The 23,156-nt window shown below is 42.0% G+C and overlaps 1 protein-coding gene across 8 annotated transcripts in view; it reads left to right on the top strand.

Moving 5' to 3' along the window:
• The window catches only part of ATL2 (atlastin GTPase 2), a 41,315-nt gene extending 18,413 nt beyond the window's left edge, over window positions 1-22,902 (top strand). For 3 of the 8 annotated variants that reach the window (XM_010411043.4, XM_019292803.3, XM_039568494.1), the window contains 13 exons: window positions 2,005-2,282; window positions 6,874-7,008; window positions 8,634-8,738; window positions 9,487-9,537; window positions 11,613-11,669; window positions 12,261-12,353; window positions 12,601-12,739; window positions 13,581-13,708; window positions 15,866-15,922; window positions 16,694-16,765; window positions 18,487-18,918; window positions 20,329-20,343; window positions 20,451-22,902. In XM_010411043.4, the coding sequence (XP_010409345.2) occupies window positions 2,005-2,282; window positions 6,874-7,008; window positions 8,634-8,738; window positions 9,487-9,537; window positions 11,613-11,669; window positions 12,261-12,353; window positions 12,601-12,739; window positions 13,581-13,708; window positions 15,866-15,922; window positions 16,694-16,765; window positions 18,487-18,918; window positions 20,329-20,343; window positions 20,451-20,558 (1,670 nt within the window). In that variant the 3' untranslated portion in view covers window positions 20,559-22,902. Of the gene's footprint in view, window positions 1-1,834; window positions 1,914-2,004; window positions 2,283-6,873; window positions 7,009-8,633; window positions 8,739-9,486; window positions 9,538-11,612; window positions 11,670-12,260; window positions 12,354-12,600; window positions 12,740-13,580; window positions 13,709-15,865; window positions 15,923-16,693; window positions 16,766-18,486; window positions 18,919-20,328; window positions 20,344-20,450 lie in introns of those variants that run through there. The other 5 variants (XR_753064.4, XM_010411044.4, XM_019292805.3 and 2 more) reach the window with 5 other exon arrangements.
• Window positions 22,903-23,156: the final 254 nt, after the last annotated feature.

Here is a 23,156-nt window from a genome sequence, read left to right as displayed (position 1 = left end):
AAAGCTTTAGGCCAAAGGTGAGAGACTTTCCTCTGAAGTGGTGAGCAGTATTGTGTCAATGTAGTTTGTATAGTTTGGTGTCCTGTTGACAGATTTTCTTCTAAAAGTTACTCCTTCCAGTTGTCAGGCCTGCTAGTATAATCAATTTTTTAGCCTGCTTGGTTAATCACTGTGAGTTAGGGTGATGCTGGGGAGTGTTTTGCACACCCACTTGGATAATGCTGGCGTTTAGTTCTAGCTTCTTAGGATTTAAGTGCTCAAGTGTACTTCCCGTTCGAACCAAGTACCATGCCAGCTTAATATATTCAAACTAATTTTTTTTAAGATTTAGTGCCATTGGTTTTTGGGACAGCACAAGATTTGATGCTTGGAAATGGAAACATCCTCTGTCATTTTGCAATTAAAAGTGTTGTCAGAGCTGGATAAGGGGATGGTTGCTGGAGAAACTTCAGGGTCACCATGTTACCAGTTTTTCAAATTCATTGTAATTTCAGGGTCTCATTACATCCACAAAATCGAGTGCTTTGGAGCCCTGTTCGTAAGTCTTTTGCTGAGAATGGTGTCTTGCATGCAAAGTCTATCAGGAATGACTTGGCAGGTCCTTTGTGCATTGGCAGGTTCTCTGCTATGAATGAATGAAACTGTGTTCCGTGGTGCCTCATGGGCGCATCCTGCAGGAGAACACTTCCTGTGGGCTGCTGCTACAGGAAACGTCTCTTCGAGCAATACATCAAAGGACTGGGGGTGGCTGCTGCCTTGTCTTGGAAATGCAGGCATGACTAGAAGGACAGCGTACTGAAAATCATATGTGATAATCCCAGATAAGTCACTGGTAGGAAGGTGCCTTGATCAGGTTTGTGCACATAGGGTTGCAATAGAATATAGCAAAATGCAAATATGGAGTAGGAGGCAATTCTGTAAGCACAAAGCAGCTTACCAGATGTTTGTCAGGAAAAGTGGAATTGGGAATGATAGAGTTGATTTCTGCTGTGGGATAAACTTCAGTGTTGTGGTGCCTGAACAAGAGAGGAGACTTCATCTTGGATAGGTTAGTTTGGTTTTCTTTTAGGCCTCTAATCCAATTAACTTCTGAATTCCAGAAGTCAGGAAAATAGGGTATTGATGCTATTACAGTGTGTATCTGAAGGGCTGTGTTACCTTATCATTCATTAGTAACTTTAATCTGAATTATAGTTTTTTCAGCTACTATTTTAATCTGAAAGGGTATTGAATCTTAAATTGTGTATAAAATAGTTTCTTAACTGTTTTTAAAGACTGGATACTTACTGTTACTAAATCTTGCTTAGTAGTGCATTGTAGGAAGAATATGAAGCCAGAAACTACTTCAGTGGTTTTTTGTTTTCTTATCCCAGAAATGTTAGGGCATGCACATGCTAAGGGTTTTTATCTTCTTGCAGACAGGGAATAGGTGCTCTAAAGTCTGTGCTGTATTGAGACTTGAAACAGTGTTGGAATTGGAGAGGAGCTTATTCATTGGATGTCTTTTATCCTGGGCTTCCATACTAGATCTGTGGTCTTGCTTGTACCTGTTGGCAAGCAAAACTGACAGAAAACATTCATTTCCCCTGGGCCCCTTACAACAGTACAAGAAGGTGGCGATATAAAAATGCCCTTTTTTGGTCCTCTTTGGAGCTTGTTTTAAACTACTCATTTTTTTCCAGATAAAAGGCCCTTGGTTTTTTTTTTTTTTTTTTTTTAGTAGCAGTTACACTTAAGATGCCTTTAAAAGGGGATTTGAAGCTGAAAATCAGGGCTGGGGCTTTTTTTTTGTGATTCCTTAATACATAGAGAAGACCTGAAATATAGGCTAGCCACAAAGCTGATGAAAATGGACAGGAAACTACTGTCGATCTCTTTGCATTCCCAAGAACATCACCCTTGCTGCTGGAAATGTAAGCCCAGCTCAAGGCTTTACTTCAAAAAAAAAGTGTTTCTTGCCCTAAGCTCTGACTTACCAATGTGTTCTCATCTGTCAATTTGCAGGTAAGCTTTATGAAGAAGAAGAGGACGATGCCCTGCCAGACTCAGATGCCCTGCCGGACTCAGATGATGAGGTGGAGCTGGATAAGCCGCGCCCCATACAGATTGTCCTTGCTCATGAAGATGACCATAACTTTGAATTAGATGAAGCAGCATTGGAAAAAATCTTGCTTCAGGAACATATTAAAGATCTTAACATAGTAGTTGTGTCTGTAGCAGGAGCTTTCCGCAAAGGAAAATCTTTTCTGCTGGACTTCATGCTTAGATACATGTATAACAGGGTGAGTAATTTGGAGTTTTCCTGCAGGAGAAAAGTACTTTGGTATTTTAGTCATTTCCCTTTGTGTTTGTTAATTTGAGCGTAAATATAGCAGGTCAGAATTTTCTTATATATCAGGGGAGGGGAAGTCAGCTGCTCTACGCTGTGAAGAAGGGTATTTAAGTGACAGTTTTTCAATGTACCTTTTCTTGCAGTTATCAAGGGAATTTATTGGTGTCCCAGTGTAAGTGGACACAAGAAGAACTTGAATGAGGGAGTATAATGGCCTTCTAGTTGAGCTTTGGGCGAGGGCTTTTCCAGGTGGTGACTTAGAGGAACATTGCTTTGACTTTATCTCCTGAAATCATATTATGGTGCTCACTTGCTCATTGTTGCAAAAATAAGTCTTACCAGATAGCTGTTGGAGGGCTAAATCTGCTTAAATATGATGTATGGCAAAAAGGAGAAAGTTTCCTGTTTGCTGTTTGGAATGCATTTCTGAATGCAGTCCAGGAACTCTTAAAATCCTTTAAAGTTATAGATTGATTAATGCCTGATCCAAAATTTAATTTCTTCTTTTAGTTTGTAGCTTTTGGCTAGCATTGTCTTGTGACGATTACACTTTGAACCCTTGGCTTATATGGAGAAGGTGGAGTAGGGTCTTCTGTGAACATACCCATCTGCCTGTCACAGGTTGTGGGGTGTTTCTTTTAGTCTGCATTGTGAATAGTGACAGGTCAGTGTTTTGTTGCTCTTTGAAGCTCTTAGAAACCCAGAACGGATTCCTTTTTTGGTCACTGTTCTTTGGCGCTAATTTGTGCTAGCTGGCTTGAGGGAAAATCAAAATTAACCCTGCAGTTACAGGAAATATGGGAGTACTGCAGAAAAGTTGCTGATAGTTGGCAAATGAAGACTTCCTTCTCTCAATCCCAGTAGGGCCTGCTCTTGACGACTTCTCCCTCATTTACCAAGAGCTCTGGAAGAAAGACCCTGAGGATAGAGTAGGAGGAATACAGAATAGCAAGCTGGTACTCCTAACTTCTTGAGACTCTTAACCTAGGGAGGAAAAACATTTCATTTGATACAGATGTTCTGTGGGTGGCCTGTGTGTGTGTAAGCCCTCTCTAGTGTCCTGTCTGTTCAGAATTAACCAAACAACAAAACCCCCACCGATCCCTGCAAACAAAGAAAAATACAAACTCCTAAGTACAGTGATCTGAGCAAGATGCTGGGCTGGGTAGACGTAGTACAAGTTCTTTTTGAAAACAGAAGGGCTGGGCTTTAAACAAATACTCTTAATTTTCAGATTGTGAAATAAAACAAATGTTCATAAAGCAAAACAGATTGAAATGCTGTTTCAGCCTTGTGTATCAGGCCTCTCTGTTTCCTTTATTGTGCAGTCACTTTTCTCAGTTTTCTATAAATATCCTTCAAAATAATGTTTGTTTCTCTTGAACTGAAGATAAAAGCAAGCTTGGCTATCTGCTCTAACAACTGTTTCTTACCAAGAGCAGAGAGGTCTTTCTGTCCACGTGCTGCTTCTGGCCAGGCATTTCCATTCTGAAGCTATAGTGCTTGCAGACCCTTAGATGAGCTGATCCAAGTCACTGATGCATCAGAAGACACTGTACTTTGCTGAATTGTTTTTCTGCCAGCTCAGTGACGTAAATTGGCTTAGGGAAGGAGTTTGACAAGCATCAGAACTGCTGCAAACTGATTGATGGGAACTGGGGGTGATGGAGGATAAATGCAACGCCTCCTCTTTGGAGCGCTCTTAAGTTGTGTGAAGTCAAATGATATCCTCTGCTTCTCCAAATTTAGTACAGGAGAAGAGATCTTGGTATAGTTTCATAGTACTTAGTCTGAGCCCTCCATCTTTAGTCAGGCTCAATTGCAAGTCTGTATTTTCTGTGAACTAAATTTTGCACAGAATCCTAAAGCAACTGCATTCACTTCATGTGCCAATCAAACAATTTTAGGATGCCCTTTTATGGGGACATTAACATGCGAAAAATAATAAAAAACTTGCCAAAAAACTTCAGAATCTCATTTTCTTGTTTTAAACTGAGGGAAGGAGGTCATGTGAAAAGTTGCCATTGTAAAATAAAAATCTCACTGGTGTCAGCTAAAGTCACAGGTAGGATTTTGGCATGGCAGAGGTTGATCACTGACTTCAGGGAGGTGGACATCTTGTTTCAAGCACTGATTGTTAGTGTTATGATTGCTCTTTTGAAATTGAACAGCAGCAGTTGTGTACTCAGCAAGCTGCTGCAAGGATCCTGTGTTCTTAAGCCTTAGAGTTGGATGGAGCTGTATCTAAATCTACCTGTAAGTGTAGATTTAGAAGTTTATTTTTTTATGGGGGTGTCACCTTCTTTTCCTGAATTAATCTTCAAGGCATACTGGGTATTAATGCACTAGGCAAATAAAGCTGCATGGGGCTTTTCCATAGTGTGAAGTAAATCTACAGAAATTACCCTTTAGTTGACTGAGATAAAACTGTAGAGCAACTTCTAGCTTGATTTCATGTAGGAGCCTTTTTTTCTTCCTCCCATCTCCTGAATATCTTTCAAGCCAACTTGATGGATGGAGACTTAAAATACAGAACTTTAGCTAAGGAAAGATGTAGGTAATAAGCTAGGAGTGCTTTAAACTGATGCAGAGGTCAGTCAGAGGCAGGCTTAAGTACATCCATAAGATGAAGCAAGTTCAGGTGAAGTTGTGCCTGTTAAAATACCAAAGTATTACTGTGATATGAATCACGTGTGAAATCAAATGAAGTCATATCTAGTGCTCATTGAGGGACGTGTCAAACTGTTTGTGTAGTTGTGGTCTGATTTGCTACAAATAGGAATAATGTCTGGACCAAAATGGGAAAAAGTATTCTTGTATAAGAGAAAAATGGAACATACTGAATAACAGTACAGATTCCTTTTGAAAAGTAAAAAGCTGCAGTCCATTGACATGAACGTATGAAATATGATTCAGCATTGCCAAACTGTGTCCTGGAGTGTAGCGCAGCACAAAGCAAGCTCGGAGCTTGCATTTGTAGAGTGGTCTGTGGAAGCATAAGCATCTTCTGGGATAAAAAAACTACAGGGAAAAGCTGTTCAGGGTTTGCTTAGGGTCTCTGGTACATGTGCCTATCAAAATAAACAAAAGGAAAAAAGAAACCAATCAACCAAACCCACACAACTTACCTGTAGAACTCTTCACTTGTGTACCTGTGTTCATTTTCTGAATTTTTATCTGCTCATCTCACCTTTGTCTGATCCAAGCAGCAGAGTTGAGTAGAGCACTGTTAGCATTTGGGAGAATGCTGGTGCAGAATTTCTGGATTGCCTGCATGCTCCTAGGCATGAGGAAAGTGTGCAAGTTTTTTTCCCCATCCCCATTTAGAAATAAGCAGTTTCACTTAGTGTTTCAAGTATTTTTATTCTGTTCAGTCCCTGGGTACTCATGCTGTGGTCTGAAACGTGAAGAAGTGTCTTGAGCTGTTATCTGAAAACTGCCAGTGTGGAGACAGCGAGGTAGAGTCCAGAGCTAGTGAACTGAGAAATCCTTTGACCTTCCCAGTGGACTCTTCCTGGCTGGTAATCTACTCTGGAGACTTCAAGGCAAATTCATTAAATATCTTTTTTGCCTGCTTGCTGTGTTCTAGCCTGTGAAAGAAAAGTTTATATACACTGAAATCCTACATGAAAGAAGTGGCAGGCAGACTACAGTTTAGCTGATGAGGGAGCTACAGAAAAACCTACCACAGTGAAGCTTCCTTGGGGTGCCTGCTCATCGTCCTTAGTTGCCCAGTACATGAACTACATTTCTGGGTTAGATGTGCTCATATAATGGCTGGATTCTTGTGTGTGAGCTGCTGCTCTGTGTTGCCTGTCTTTGAAGACCTCATTACAATTCCATCAGCCAGGAATGTTAGCTGCCAGCTGTACTCGATAGCTTCTCACAAATTGGGCAATGTCCCAGCAAAACTTTATTATGGGTGGGTTGATTGACATATATCAGACTCTTAACCTGACCTGTTCTCTGTAACTGGCAAGTATAGATTGTAAAACTTCTGGTACTTGCCTATTCTCTGTGGCTTCTGCAAGGTGGCATTGGGAGTCTTGTGCTGGCTTCTGTTAGTTAGTGCAGGGACTCAAATGCTTAGCTAGATGTTAGTGAGGGGGGAAGGGAGAGGATTAAGTTAAGATCAGGAGTTTTGTGCCTTGCAAAGGTTTAGGTGTTCCTGAGTTAAAATATCTGCTGTTGTGTTTGAGTTGAGTTTTCTCAACTGTGAGAAAAGAGCCTGAGTGCTGAGTGGAACTGGACAAAACTGTGCTGTTCTCAATAGCACTGTGTGCTTGAGACTCAAAAACTGTGCACATTTACTCTTCGGCGACTGAAAAGTTGTGCAGCCACTGAAATGCAGTGGTGTTGCTTTGTGGATGATCTTGAAACACAGCAGAGTAGCATTGTGTTTTAAATATTTTGTGTAGTGTTGTCAGCTGGCTCTGAGGAAAATGTAATAACAGTGTGGAAGTCTGCTAAGACATAACGTGTTAAAAAAAAAAAAGGCATTCCTCCTTGGTTTTACATAAGTTTTTCCTTTTGTTTTGTAGACTTCTCCTTGCTGGATAGGTGGAAACACTGAGCCATTGACCGGGTTTACATGGAGAGGTGGATGTGAACGGGAAACAACTGGCATTCAGATTTGGAGTGAAGTGTTTGTAATTGATAAACCTAATGGAACAAAGGTGAGCGCTTGGCTTCCCTTCATTTACTCAAGATCTCTCTCGGAGGTGGTGTGGGTTTTTTGATTTGGTTTGTTTTTGTGGTGGTGGGGTTTTTAGTTGAATTTTTTTTTTTTTTTTAAACAAAACAGAGAGGCTGTGGATGCCCCATCCTGGGAGGTGTTCCTGTTCAAGTTCAGTGGGGATCTGAGCAACCTGGTCTAGTGGAAAGTGTCCCTGACTATGGGAACAAGATGATCTTCAGAGGTCCCTTTCAGCCTAATCAGTTTTTATGACTCTGAAACTTAAATAGGTGTATGTAAGGACTTCTGCCTCTGTGTACACCTTTAATGTCATGGGTTTCATGGTGGCACTTGGAACATCAGTTGCTTTCCTTTGCACTGAGTAGCTGTGTAACATATGTGGAAGCTGTGTATCAGTATAGGGATGGAGATTGATTCTTACAAACCAGCAGAAAAATTCAACAATAGTCTCATTTTGAGAGTACTTTGTTTTGGCAAAGTCTACCCTGTCCGGGCTGATGGGTGGGTTATCCTGGGAATGTTGTAAAACTGTAATGGCTATAAATACCACCTACAGACAAATGCTGGGGTGAAAAGCTCTGTAACAAACACTGTTCTTTGAAGGGTGAGAATATGTTCTAGCTTCTAGCTGTGTTCTAGCGAAATGTAGTGCATGGCTGTAAGTACTTTAGTGTGTGGAAGCTGGTCCTTCCATACAATTTTGACAGGTAGTGTATAAAAAAGGACTAAGTCTAACAGTGGGGAAAAAAGCACTAACTTGATTCTTTTTTAACTCTTAAGTCAGTTTAACTACAAAGTGTTAATGTCATTAATAAATATTTGCTCCACAATACTGGTGGTGATCTTGAACTGTTCATGTTCTGAACCATCAGTTCTAGTAAATTTCATATCCTTTGCATTTGCAAAGGAAACATCTGAAGCCTAGTCCATGGGACATGGATCTTAAAAATAGTTGGCTTAGTGGTATGCAGGAAGTTTTAACAAATTTCACGGCTAACCAAACATTTCTCTGGTTAAAAACCAGTTATGTTGTGTGGATCTGTTTGTGCTTTGGGAACAAATTACTCACTTGTTGTTCCTTATCATTGGGAAAGAGAAGGGAATTGTAGTAGACCCCAAAGATGGGAGTTGGACTGATAAACTTTTTTTCATTTATATCACTTCCTTCCTTGTCATTCCAGCAGACGGTCAGTATCAGTTATCTGGTTTTCTGCTGAAAATAATTATTTTAAGATGCATTTATATATAAGTAACCATCTTCCTCTTAGCTCTAATGAGCTATGCTAGATCTGCAGCTGAGAATTCCAGTGAAGGAGAGCTGTCAGTTGCTCTGCGCTGCACTCCCACCGTGCCAAGGAGGGCTATTTCTGTGGGAGAAGGTAGCTAGGCAAGGCCAGGGACTTCAGGCTGATGCCAAGGCCCTCTGGCTGCTGCTTACTCAGCTGTGGGTGTGTGTAGTCACGTGTGCAGGGAGCTGGCTGAGGTTTAATCAGTAGGCATAGGGGCAGAGACTTGCTCTGCTTGAAATAGAACTTAGCCCAGTGGCCTGGAGTAGGAAAGTGTCCATGATCTGGTTAACTGCTGCTGTTCTTTCAAACTCCCCAGGTTGCTGTACTACTCATGGATACCCAAGGTGCCTTTGATAGCCAATCCACTATCAAAGACTGTGCGACAGTTTTTGCCCTGAGCACCATGACGAGCTCTGTCCAGGTGAGAATATCCATACTGGCAAATAATGGCAGAACTCTCTATCCTGAACATGCAAAGAATATCTCTCGAGCCACACTTGGAAACTTCACACGCATATTTTCCTCCAACTCTGATTTAAAATTCCATACTTTGTCTTCTTTTTGGTGTAAGACATAAACTACCCAAGTTGCTTGGTGGAATCGAGGTTATGCAAGGCCAGGCTGAGTTAAATTGCTGACAGAACTGGGAAATCCCCTTCCCCCTCTCCCTCCCCAAGATGTCAAAGTAGCAACTGCTTCATTACAGATGTGTTGCAGAATCTTTTTTTAAGGCTTTAGATACAGTTTGGGGTGACATTACCCTGTGATCAGCCAAACTTAAAATTGCTGCTTCTGTTTAAGTGTCAGTTGAACTCCTGACAATTGTGCTATACTTAAAACTACTTCTAAGCTTGTGCCTTAAAAGTGCCAAAAGCGAGCAGGTTTTTGAGGGGTGACAAGTGACTTTCTTCAGACATGCTACAACATAAAAGGAACAGGAGTATGTGGAACACTACTTCTGTCCTGTGGAGTTTGCTCTGGTGGATTGTTTTTGAATAAGGAGGTGACTTTTGTTTGAGATGTGTTCTGTGACACCTTTGTACTTGCTCACGTTTGGGTTGTTGTACTTTTTCTGGAGGGAGCAAAAATACTCAATGTGTGAAAGAGGCTATATGAATGTAAGACAGTGGCTTCATGTTCCACTGTAATTCTCTGACTGTCTCTTGCAGGTATACAACTTGTCTCAGAATATTCAGGAAGATGACCTTCAACATTTGCAGGTAGGAATATGGTGAATTTATGTTAAGCTGCTTCTGAACTGAAAGTCTTGACAATGTTCTAGAAGTTACTACTCATGTAACTGACTTGAGAACTGTTTGCTAATTCATGTAAAACACTGAATTTGACCTGATACTAAGACTGGTACTGTCTGTAAGAGCTGTTTGCATCAACTCTGTGATGCCTCTGCTGTGCCGATGTAGAGGTAAAATAGTACAGGCTTCTAATCTGGCTAATTCTTTTAAAGTCTGTTCTCTGTATTGCAAGTTCTGAAATTCCCAAAAAAATGAGAAAAGAAAATTATGGAAATACTTAATAGTGAAATTCCAATGTTTCCCATTTTTCCTAAAATAGGAAAATTGATGTTATTTCATAACCAGTTTGTAAGGAAGTGTTGGAGCTTGGGTCAGGCCAGGTGTCTGATGCCCAGAAGCCGTCTCTGTTTTTTCAGCTGAGAATTTTCTGCAGAGTTTTATTTCTGCTTAGAAATAAAAGCAGGAAAATCTTGTCTTCTCTTCACCATGGGGTTTTTATCCTCTAATGGAACATTGTGGTCAAAGACCACTGAATTCTGGCTTCATGTGAATGGTGCAAGAACCTTATCTCCTTAACTTAAAACCTGTAGCTTTAGAGAATAGCTTGTGTATTGCCCAATGCCAAGGCCATGAGCTTAAAACTGTTCTGTGTGTCTTCGGTGCTGCAACAGACTGTCTGCCAGTGCTGGAAGTAGAAGAGCACTAACTAAACAGTCTTGTGAAGCTGTTCTCAGTTAACAGGACTGTATCACTGGGCCAACACCCCCCACACCCTAAAAAACACAGCCAAGCACCAAAACCAAAAAAATCCATAAGTAGTTATTTGAAAGCCAGGCTTCCCTTGAGACTTTGGTCCTTTAACAGCCTCAGTGTCATCTGAATAAAATAATCTGTTCCTGTTATCCTGGAGGGTGACATTTGAGGGAAGGAAGGGAAGAGAAGGATGATAAATACAAGCACTTGGGTAGGGGACACCACTGCATTTAAGGAAGGAATCATGGTCTGAGGGAAGGAAATTCTGAATTTCTGTTTTAACAGGAATTTATGTAATTGTGAAATACTGTTAGTCTCTGACTGCCTTTTGCATTTAGTGAATGAGGCGAAGAGTTTAGGTCAAAGAAGCCAGACTCGTGGGTGCTTGGCCACTTCACAGCTGCTTTTGCTCAGGATGACAAGGGCTTGGGATTTAAATTGTGTTAAATTAGTCTTGTAAGTTCTCAGGTGCTCTTGTGATCAGCACAGGAACTGTCCTTTGAGCCATAATTTATCGGAGATGCTCCAGGAGTTAGTTTAATGCAGAGTAATGATTGCCTGGTACTGGAGAATTCTGGTGTGCTTCCATCATCTCTATCTCTAAGATCTGTAAGGAGGCTGGCATGGATTGATCCCTGCCAGTGTTGGCCTCTGCCGAAACAGCCAGCACAGTCCATAATTCTTGTTCTTGTGGGTGGTTTGGCCTGCTCAGGCCAGCGAGAAATGCTGCTGCTGGTGTTAAAGATGGTGAAAGCAATAAGAAGAAGACAGCTGATACCTGCCTTTATACTGGAGGGAGGGAACAATTATTAGTTAAGGTCACGGGCTGAAGCAGAGACCTGAGAAGCTGCTGAACTTGGCTTGTATTTAAATGTCTGATATATTGGCTAGAGCCAAGTTCCCTGGGATTTCCAGGAATAAACCTTTTGTGGGAAGTAAGGGGCAAATGTTAGACAGGCTTACCTCCTTAGCCTAGGAAGCAAGTGTTGGAAGCTGGCTTGGTGAGAGATGCAGCCAGCTTTTCTCTGAGAATAGCCCACAAGCCACCCACTTAGAGCTGCAGTGTGTTGACAGTTCAGGAATGGCACTGTGAAGCCAGTGGGAATCATGTCTCCTACCTGAATCTTACTGAGGCTTGGTATACTCATTATCGAGGTTTATTTGTCATTCTCAACCTATAGTAAGATAAAAGATTGAATGCTTTTATTTTTTAGTGACATAATAGAATGTTTTACAGTAGAAAAATGTGTTTTCTATGTGGCACACCCTTACACTGTTCTTTCTCTCAGTTGTTTACAGAATATGGAAGACTAGCTATGGAAGAAATTTACCAAAAGCCGTTTCAGGTAACTATGTGTTAAATGGATTTAAGCAGTTGAATGTGTAGAAAATGAGCTCAGGATAATTTCTGAAGATAAACTAGTTGGGCTGAAGGTAACCAGTTCTTGGCAAGACTAATTTTCTTTCACTATTGCCACATGGCTTTGCAAAAATCCAATGGAAAAATGCTGAAGAGGACCACATTTTGGGCAAGTATAGCTTTCTACTTGAGTTAAAAGGCATAAAAGGAATCAAAATGTGAAATGATGATGTGCAGGTGCTAAGGAGAAAAATTTTGTGCTGCCTTCTTATTTATTACTCTGAGATATAGCTGGTCTTTGCTGGTGGTAGATGGTTCTGAGAAAAAGTCCTGTTTAGTGGTGGGTTTTTTGTTTGTTTGGTTTTTTAAACAACCAAACACTTGCACCACAGAACTACAAGGCTGCTTCATTTAGAGCAACCAAATATACCAAAAAATTTACATAGTATCCTTACTTGTAATCTATAATATATTAGTTTTAGAGCAGCCAAATACTTAAAATAATCACACATGTGATAGAGTTTTTGACCTTAGGAATGATGCAAACTTTTCAATGCTGCTGTTCTTCCTGTTGCAGACATTAATGTTCTTAATTAGAGATTGGAGTTATCCTTATGAACATGCATATGGCTTGGAAGGAGGAAGAAAGTTCCTAGAGAAAAGATTGCAGGTAAGTTATCTCCAGTAGTCCTATTCTGGTCTTGCTGTCAAGGCAATGATGCAGCATGAGCTGGCTCCTTGTGCTAATAAAATACATTTGTGGTGTTTCCACTCATATGCAAAGTTGACATTATTAGGCTCAGGAATAAAAGCTTAAACACTCTTCTGTGCTCTTACTGCTTTTAAGATGATGGTTAATCTTGATTGCAGTGCTCCAAAACTGGTAGCAGTTCATACTGCCTTTTTTTTTCCTTCAGGTAAAGCAAAACCAACATGAAGAGCTACAGAATGTAAGGAAGCATATTCACTCCTGTTTCAGTAATCTTGGGTGTTTCCTGTTGCCCCACCCTGGTCTTAAAGTTGCAACAAATCCAAATTTTGATGGGCGATTGAATGGTAGGAAGCTTTTCATTTTGTGTTTCTTAATTCAGATCACTGAAATTGTTTTCTTTTATGATGGAAGTTAAGCACTGTAATGGTTAGCTATTGAAATGCCTGACTGGAAAATACAAGGCTAAAAGGTGAAACTGCAGAATTTAGAAATGTGCATTGTGTGCTCTTCTTAGTGGTTTAAAGGCAGAGGAATTAAGTAGGCAGAGGGAATGGGTGTCTTTGTGTCTAGCTGTTCATTGCAATCTGATAACTTGAGACATGCTTAAAGGTCATTAAATAGAGATTCCAAAGATAACTAAGGTCTCCAGAGGGCAGAATCTGCAAGATTAAAGACTTTGCTTTCTTCAAAGGCTTTTCTCTAAAAACTTGCTGAACCACAGGTCAGCTCTAAAATGGCTGAAATAAAACCCGTAGGGTTCTGCTGCAGCTGAATGAGAGGCAGTCAGGATTCCTCCAATGGATGCCTGTCCCCCAGCAGAGGGAATGCATCAGAATGGCAAAGGCTATAAAAGTGAGTTGCAGTGGTGGGATGCCAACTCCTGCTGTGCTGAGGGTACAGACCTGTGGGGTCATTGTGCACTGGTGTAATTGGGGAAATGCACTTTAAATACTCAAAGGACAATGGAACCTTGTTCTCCCTCTGAAGTTAAGATTGGTAGATTAAGAGTAGGTAGAACTTACTAAAGCTATATTATGTATGTAAGCTTTTAAATACCTTAAAAATGCAGTTCAGAGTTGTGATGCTGTGGATTTAGAAGGATCATGGGCTGTCAGTGGTCCTTTAGGAGATACAAGATTGAAAACTAACCACTTTTTTCTCCTGGAATTGATTGAATTTTACTAGATATAGATGAGGATTTTAAGAATGAGCTGCGGAATTTGGTGCCGTTACTGCTTGCCCCTGAAAACTTGGTAGAAAAAGAGATTAGTGGATCCAAGGTGACCTGTAGAGATCTTGTAGAATACTTCAAGGTAAGCAAACTCATACTAATTATTTCTGTTAATAGCTTAAAAGACAGTATTCTAATTTTAGGCCATGTTGTTCCCAGAGAAGATAAGATATCTAGGCTGACGCTCACTGATCAGCTCACTTTTTTCATTTCATTACTCTGACTTTCCAGAACTGGCACACTACTTCCTAGCAGTACAGCTCTTAGCAAGCTACTGTTAGCAAAATTTGTGGGTTGGTTTTTATTTTCCTCTCTGAATTGGCTGAAATAGCTCAAGCTTTATTAGATTTTTTTTTTTCCTACTTTGAAATCCCAGTTGGGTTTTTTTTTGTTTTGGTTTGGTTACTTTTAATTAAAGTAGGTCTCATGTAGTTTTTACAGGTAGAAAACCAGCTCTTAAACTGCTAGGTATGCAATGAAAATTTCAGATATTCCCCTCTAGATTTTTAACATGCAAGGAAGGTGCTTGCTAAACGCTTGCATGTGTAGCACCACTATGCTCTGAAGTATTTGTGTGATACTCACAGCTGTTAGTCTTGAGCTTTTTTGGTATCATGGTGAGACCAGCAGAAATGTGATAACATAATCTCTCCATCAGCAGGGATTGGTCTGGTGTGTATAGACCTTTTTTTTTCTTTTTTTTTTTGTATTGGAATGACTTAGACAGTTGGCTTGGTAAGAATGATGCCACTGTCTCCTAAAGAGAGGAATTTTGTTTTGCTACTTTTGGGGTAGAAAAGTTAGGCTGATGTTGAGAAACAAACTGTGCAATGAAGGAATCTGAGACCAGAACTCATTTAACTTCACTTGTAAAATGAAGTAACTTTTTTAAAGGGAAGACATGATACAGGATGCAGAAGTGATGGCTGTTCTGACAAGCATAAAATCAGCACTGGCGCTCAGAGGCTCAGTCTCTGTTTACATGGTTGCATGCTGCTTTTTGCTCCAGTTTTTCTCTAGTAGGACCCACTCAGGTCCAGTGCAGGGAGTGCATGTTCAGCAGCAGTTTAGAAAGGAAAAGGACTGCATCCTAAAAACCAAGTGTAAAACCTCTATTGGAAAGCTGATTCCCATCCTGTATCCAGTCGGGGAGCAGTCCTGTGGGGTGCTGCAGAAATGCTATGCTTATGTAACTAAAGAGGACTGCTCCCTTGGGACTGTGCATCTGAAGCAGAGATTGTGAGGCCTGAGCTGGAAACTGTAGGGCTCTTACTTGGAGGAAATAGCTACAGAAGCAAGAAGGGTGTCAAGGGAACTGAGTCCTGTATAACTCCGTATGTTTTTGTAGGTTGCTCTGCAACCTAGAGCATTGAGTACATGGGGACCCTGATAACCTTGTTCTCTCCTCCCTTAGAGCAAAAAATCCTCAGGCCCAAGGCTTGTAGACAAGGCAGGGAGGAAGGCAGTGGCAGTGTGGAGAGAGTGGATAGACCCCCTCAAGGGGCTGAGAGTGGCCTTGCTGGTGTAACGTGCACAGCTTGTCCAAAGCACTGGAATGGCTGCTGCTGCCTGCTCTGCCCCACTTACCTGTCCCCAGGAGCTGTGCCATGGGCCAGCTTGTGGGCTGGAGAAGAAATGAAGTGTGTGTTCTCTTCCAGCCCTCTGGAACCCTGGGGAAAGAAAGGACACCTGAGGATAAGTGGGGTGGGGCACAGAGGGATAGGATGTCTGCTTAGCTTCTGCAAGTGTTTTGCCTGCTCAGCTCTGTCTGCATTAAGTGCCTTGATCTGGTTTTTTTCCTCCTACACTTCAGTAGATCAAGTCATGTGAGGAAATATAAGTATTGGTTCTCCCAGTGCTGGGGTAAGTTTGGGCAAACCTCTTGCCAGAAAGGCTGGGATAGTCATCTCCACTCTTTTGTTATGGATGAAGATTCCCTCTTTAGCAAAAACCTCATGTATTTGAGGGAGCAGAAGCCTGCTGTCAAACCTGTCACTTCTTGAGACAGAGGTGTCTCCTCAGGGTGCTCTGCTGCCCTGCTGGGCCCCAGTCCTGGGCACAGGAAAGTGAAGGGGAAAAAATGCCAAACTTGTAAGAAGAAATTTTTATGATTTAATATTTAGCACTATTATAAGAAATATTCTGAACTCTATCTTTGTATTATCCCTTATTTCTTATTCTCCTTAAACATAAATGTTTAGAAAAATAAACCTTTTTTTCCCCCCCCCCTCACATTTAGGCTTACATTAAAATCTATCAAGGAGAGGAGCTACCTCATCCGAAATCTATGCTGCAGGTATTTTATTTTTCTTTCAAATAGTCTGATTAGATGATGTGTACTTTGTAAGTTTTTTGCAATTGAAGAATCATGACTGCTGTGGGCCTGAAGCCCCCCCCCCCCAGCTGTAGTTCTTGAAGGATCTGTGTACTTTGAAAGCCATCTGAACTGTGATGGTTGGGTACTTTTCCCTCAGTTTCATCAACCAAATAAAATGAAATCAACCAAATGGAGCAGGGGTCTATCTGGTTGGTTGGGTTTTTTAGCTGCTTTACTCTCTAAGCATGGGTTTCCTCTAACTTGCTGTTTGGGAGATCCAGAAAATGACATCTTGCAGCTTTAACTACAATAGTTGTCCCTGACATGACACAGGTAGAAAATAAGTGTTAAGTTCTTAACAAAATTGACAATTACGATTGACGCCAAAACTGTACAACTATAATGCAGAAATAATACCAGCTTCCTCCTTTCCTCGTAGGTAGTGGGAGTAGTCCAGTACCAGGATTAATATGTAATAGTTTAGTGACCCTTATGTGCTTATTAACAGTAGAGCATTCAGAAGAGATTGCTCATGATGAAAAGCCTGTACAAGCAAGCTGAGGTTGGTTTGCAGCTGTGCTAGAAAGCTGAAGAAGGGCAGCAATATGTTTTAATGTGTACTGCTAAACTTCACTTATTTTTGTGTGGCCTTTTCCTGGCCATCTGGAGGTTTTGGGGGTATGCTGGGAGTGTAATGCTGTGTGTAAGCTGGAAGTGCTGTGATGACAGAGGATGCTCTGTGTTTTCTAGGCAACAGCTGAGGCGAACAATCTTGCTGCTGTGGCAGGAGCAAAGGACTTGTACAGCAAAGGCATGGAGCAGGTATGATGGCACAACCTTTCCTAAACACCTGCATGCAAATACAGGCCTTGAGCTTCCATGTTGTACTCTGTGTGTGAACACTTCAGTGGGGGGAAGTAGCTCAGGGCCAGGACTTGTGTGTGTTCTGCACTCTGCTCTGAGCTGAGGTGTCTGATGTTGGGGAGATGTGAAAAAGGTTGTGTTTGCAGGATACACTACCTGTTAGTTCCCTCCATAGCTCTTGACAGGCCTCTCAGAATCCTGTGACATGAAATGCACAAGCAGATGAGCAGACTTTGTTGTGCCAGGGTTGCATAGTGGTGAAATTCTAGGTTTGTAGTCTCATGCTTCTGAATTGTGGCCATTCACTGGCTGTAAAATGCAAGGATTCTGATACTTAAAGAAACCCCTTGAAATACAAGAATTACTTTGAAAAACCTGTGTATGTAATTTCCTTCTTGCTTCTTCTTTTGAAGATGGTGATTTTATATCATTCTAAGCTGAGTGCTGGATGGATTTCATACTTCATTGTAGTGGTATGCAAGGTTTTATCATAGGAAATTCTGAAAACCATTACCTGTCTCATAAAGCTTAACAGGACTGTGCTTATTGTGAAACTGTACAACCAGAAAGACCAGTAGGTGTGAGAACATGCTACAAATGTAGCTCCCCATTAATTAGGCTAATTGTGGTCTTAATTGCTGAAGTAGCTTTCTGTTTTGAAACTAGAGTAAGATCTAATGCTAGTGGCAGACAAGCCAGTTCCATTTGTTAGCAGGCTGTTTGGAGAATGTTCTGCTGGTTTAAAGGAACTCCTCTGTTTCCATTTTGGAAAATATCTTGAAATAGTAAATATGTTGTTTATAATACATGTCAAGTCTGCCTTCCAAACTTGAATCTTCAGTGGTTGTTGAGATACTGTAGTTGTAAGGTTTCTAACTTGGAGCAGGGAATAAACAGAAACAGATGTTCTTTTAAACAGACTTTGTTTCCATAGTAATGTTCCCCAGTACTGTATATTTTTATATCACTGTAGAGATATGCAAAAATTATGGAATAGATTTTTTTTATCCAGATGTCTCATATGATGTTCTTGATCTGACACAGCTCTGAAACTTCTATTTTTAAAAACAGAAGTGGGAACTCTTTGGATTTAAAACTCGATTATGTAAAGGTAGTTCTTACTGCAGCTTCTGAGTTGTCCTCGTGAACCAAAGCCCTCCTTTGCTGAGCATGCATAACCAAAATACTGTCCCCCTAATGACCTGAAATGTAAGGAACAACAGGTGCAGTGTCACAGAGTGCAAGAAAACAGTGGCAGTTATTTGTGTGGTGACCTCCTGATTTCTCAGTAGCTCCTAGTGTTTAACACGCTCTGGGCAATGTGGAAAAAGCAGTTTTGAAGGATGAGATTAGTGGCCATTTCCCAGGGAGTTTTGGTGGATGTGGAGGACTTCATTATGGGAAAAAGCAGGGATGTGCATGTGGCTGTTGTCCTGTCCTTCTGGGCCTGTCTGAAGAGAACAGTAGAAGTGTGAGTTAGTCCCGTGCTGTGGGTCTGTGTGTGGTTGGACAGGTGAGGCTCCTGCCATGCCATGATCCAAGGCTGCTTCACTGGCTGGGCCTGGAGCTCACAGAGCCAAGGGAGCTGCAGAAGGGAGGAGGGCAGCGAGGGGCAGGTGCTTTCTGTGCAGCAGCAGAGGCTCAGGGTGTGATTCCGTGGTCTCTGGTCGCTCCCACAGGTGTGTGGGGGAGATAAGCCTTACATCGCCCCATCGGACCTCGAGCGGAAGCACCAGGATTTCCGAGAGAGCGCCATCCGGCAGTTCCGCTCCGTGAAGAAGATGGGAGGGGAGGAGTTCTGCCGGCGCTACCAGGAGCAACTGGAAGTGGAAATCGACGAGATCTATGCAAACTTTGTGAAGCACAACGATGGCAAAAACATCTTTTATGCTGCTCGTACCCCTGCCACTCTATTTGCAGTCATGTTTGCCATGTACATAATCTCAGGACTGACTGGGTTCCTTGGCATGAACTCCATAGCTGCCCTGTGTAATCTTGTGCTGGGGATGGCTCTTATATCGTTTTGTACATGGGCATACGTTAAGTACTCTGGGGAATTCAGAGAAGTTGGAACAGCCATTGATCAGATCGCTGAAGCTATATGGGAACAGGTTGGTATCTGTTTTTATTGCAAAATCTTGCTGTCTTGAGCAGACGTATCAAACAGTTTCTGTTCTGTTCTGCTGAGAGGGAAAAGCTGGTCTAGACCTAATAGAGAATGTGAGTGCTGCCAAAGGGAAAATCTGCTCAGTAGTGTGACTGCTCTCTTCAGGAACAGATGCTGCACACAAGGAATGTTAAATAAGCGTAGGGTATTGCCAACAAAGTGTTACGTAAGGTGCAGAAGGTTACTTAGTAGGTGCTTTGATGGCAAAGAGTGGAGGGACTCCTCAATTCTCTTTTTCCTTATTCATAGTAAGGAATTGTTTTTGAAGTTATGTTTATGGATAAGCTTGTCCTTATGTGGTGGATAAAATATCTCAGATCATGCAATGAGAAAGGCGAAACACTGCCCTCCTCTCCTGATGGGATGCTGAAGGGCTGATGAGTCCTTGGAGAGAACTGGCTTGGGTGATGGCTTTCAGCAGCTGCTACCAGAGGGTGCACAGCAGGTTTCTTCCATCAGGGAGACTTGTGCTGTCTGTGACAGCTTCAGTGGGTGCAGCTGCTGTTTGCAGGGAATCCTCAACAAATTCCTGAAAGGAAAAGATGTGAGTGTAGGGACAACAGAGCTGGAGGAGAAAACTTTGTGCATAGAGATTTTGCTGCCTGAACTCAGTTGACACAGCTGTGGCCAGTAAGGCCAGTGTAGAGAATCCTTGAAATTCTCTATTCCTATTCTCCAGTAGTTTTTGGAGCATTCTGACTAGCTATGTCCAGTGCCAGCAGAAGGGAAACACTTTCCTGCTGTTTTTACTGGAAATAAAGGGTGCACTGAGCTTATCTGGGGTGACATTAAAGTGTGTCCTGTGAGGCATGAGCAGATAACTAACTGGAGCCTTCTGCACAGATGCTTGCTTCTGCAGCTGAAAAATTCCTGTGTTCAAGGCTCATCCTAGGCACTGGTACACTAGGCCTATCTGAGCAACCTGCTGAGGGTCCTAGTCAGGTTGAGTTACACTGGAGCAGAAAAAGTGGATTTTTAAAAATAGGGAAATGAGCATCAGTAAATAAATTGGTAACTAAATCTTGAGTTAGCACCACTAACTAGTGATTGAAATTGAGGCTCTCCAGTTCTACTGGAGCTGCTGCTGCATGGTACCCCAAGCACACAAGGCTTGGTTTGGCTGCTGCCTTCCCTGGGAGGGGGAGAACTTGGCTTATGCTGGCAGGAGCTTGCCATTTGTGGGCTGGAGGAAGGTGGTCGCAAAAAAACATCAGCAGTGTTGCTGTTAGAGCTGCACATCAGTAATAGGCAAAGCAAAGCACTGCAGGTCCTGTCTGAGTCACTCTGATTGAATACACAATCTTAACTGTTGATTTTTCTGAATCTCTGCCTTTCTTTTCCCTCCTTGCTTCAGAGGAATCCCAGGAAGGTGAGAAGTTACTGGCAATCAGGTTTTTTTTTTTTTTTTCTGAACTTGATTGACTTTCTGCTATGTTGTGAGAGCCGGTTTTCCTAACAGCTGAATTCATGTTTTAGGTGTTTTCCAAACTCTTTGAAGTCCTTAGACGCCGAACGGTTCGTCGTGCTCTTACATCAGTGCCGCGACAGCGACTCTCATCCAACAATAACAAGAAGAAAAACTAGCCAGTATTTTTAACTTTCTTTCTGTATCTGAAGTGTTCACACTTACACATATAGGACAATAAGCTGGACCGTCTGGGCCGGTCTGCATAAATGCTGTAACCATACCAGACTGATGCTGCATATGGGGTATGGAATTGCACATCCATCTTCTAGGAACTGTAAAGTGGTTTGAATTCAGTGAAATACTGCTGTGTAGGAGGGGTGTCACTTGTGTCCATAGCATGTGACTGCTTTAACCTCATTACTCTAGCAGCAAAATTCATTTCTCTTTCAGTTCATGCCACTTTGTGTCAGACTTCATCATTCTAAGTTTTTTCATGATTTCAAGTCTCATCTCTTTATATGGTTTTATATCTTATTTTCCTTGGTTACCTCATTTTCTTGTTTCTTTTGCACATTTCTCATTCCACAGGTGTTGAAGCCCATGAGTGATAATTTGATGGAGGATCACATGAGGCAGTCTGTAAAAAACTCTATCAAAGCAGGCCTGACCGAGCAGGTGTCTCACCATGCCAGACTAAAGACAGACTGACAGTTCGTCTCCTCTTCAACTCTGCCCTCTCATCCTAGACATGCTTGCTGTACCATGAGAACTCAATAATAATAATAAAAAATGAATAAAAATAAACCAAAGTTTACAATCAACTGTAGAAGTAGTTTAGTGTGATTGGCTTCACAGATTGCTGCCATCACCGGGGAAGAGTTAAGTTTGTCAGTGTTCAGCTTCTCAGACAAACTGGTGCCATGGAGCCCGCTGGGGTGGGAGGGAGTGGCTCAGTTTTACGTAGTCCTGGTGACCCATGTTTGGGGGAGGGAGGGGGAGCTTCCCCAGCGCTGTGAGTCCGTGCAGGCTCTGGCTTACAGGGGCAACCTGTCCCCTGCAGGAGCTGACTTCAGGGAAGTGTAATGATCAGACCCACACTAGGTGTGCTCTCACCAAATGTCCCCAGCGCGGCACTGCCCCTCGCCAGCTCCAGCGAGTGTCCTGTGTGTGCAGCCGGTGGAGCCATCGGAGCGGCCACTCCATTACAACACGTCTCTTGCTTTCTTGCCTTTTACCAGTGTTACACAGATGCATGTGCTGGTTCCTCACGCAGAACTGGGCTGTCAGGGAGGCAGTGGCTCAGCACAGAGGGTGTCTTGCCTTGAACTCGCAGACCTGGTCCCGAGGGAGGTGCATATCGGAACTGAGCTGTCTTTTTCTGCAGTTTAGCCTTCATGTATATAATATTGCCATTAATTCTACTGGGGAAGAAATTCCATCCAAAAATGTTGCCTACAGCTACCAAGCAATGAGTTAGGATTGTCTGTACAGTGTGTTTAGTTTTTATTTTTTAAGAAATCACAGATAGGGCATGTATATGAAATATAAATATATAAATACGATTTTGTATCAAAGTTTTGTAGTTTATGGCAAAACCTGGTTCTGTGGTAGCTAAGTGCAGTTCCTGTAAAGGAATGTTTGTGGCTCATGTAAATGTGTGAATGCATCAACAATTTGAAGTTTTTTGATATATTTGTGATATTTACCTGCCTTGAGCACTGCAATCTCTCACCCCCTTGGGAAAATCAATGGGAATGTTTGTTGTGAAACTCTTTGTCTTCTGTTGCATTTTAAAGTTATTTCCTGTAATTTATTTTCAGTACATGATTAAAATCAGTTATGTATATATGAAATGAAATCTGTGCTTATTTTTAAAAGATGTTCAAGTATTGTATTCTACTACATAAACTATGTCAAATACTTATCCTGACAATTATATGAACAGATTTGTTCTATTGTACTTCATAGCTTTCTATTGAAGCCGATGTTCCTCTCATGCTTGTCTCTGGAAGATGACCTCTGTCCAGCTCATACCCCCTCCCTGTATAGGAAAACCTCCTGCTGTTCTTAAGCACGCTTTTGACTTGTGGAGTTGCTTGTCAGATTCTGCCCTCCGACAACTGTATCACTCTGAAATCCTGTTACTGGCTTTACTTTCATTCTTGGCTAAATCAGTACCAACTGTGTGGAGTGTAAAGGCAGCTAAATAATTACCTGCTGTAGTTTCAGCTGGAACTGGCTGTGTGCAATAGCTGGGTTTTTGCATTCCTAAATGGCAACAATTCTCATCAACATTTGAGCTTTAACATCTCCCCTCTCTCGAGTGAGGGAAATCATCTGTCTAGGACTAAAGCAATTGCACTGTGACTTTTGCACCGCGAAGAACTGCTGGGGAGTGGTGGTTACCTGCCCTGTGCAGGTGAGGGCTCAGCTCCAGGGGAATGATGCTAAAGAGGAGGTAGGAATGTCGCATTTTATGATATCTCAACCTGTACAGATTAAATACTGTTATTCAAACAAGCCAATGCTTTGGTGATTAATCTCTTACTAATCAAATGAGTCACACGGGGGCTCGCAGGGCCACACCTGCCCTTGCTGCTCGTGTTCTTGTCCAGGAAGGTGCGAGATTTGCAGCTGTGCCCTGCAGAGATGGCAAAAGCAGAACTCTTCCCAGCATGTGGACAAGGAGTTGCAAGGCTTTATCTGTACTCTTCTTCAGGGTCTGTGGGGGGAGAGTTCCTGAACTGTGCCACGAAGTTGCAGAATGAATGTAA

The sequence above is a fragment of the Corvus cornix genome, chromosome 3 (assembly GCF_000738735.6).
Source record: "Corvus cornix cornix isolate S_Up_H32 chromosome 3, ASM73873v5, whole genome shotgun sequence".
NCBI lineage: Eukaryota > Metazoa > Chordata > Aves > Passeriformes > Corvidae > Corvus > Corvus cornix.
The sequence above is the reverse complement of the archived record's forward strand: the minus strand, read 5'-3'. Positions and strand labels throughout refer to the sequence as shown.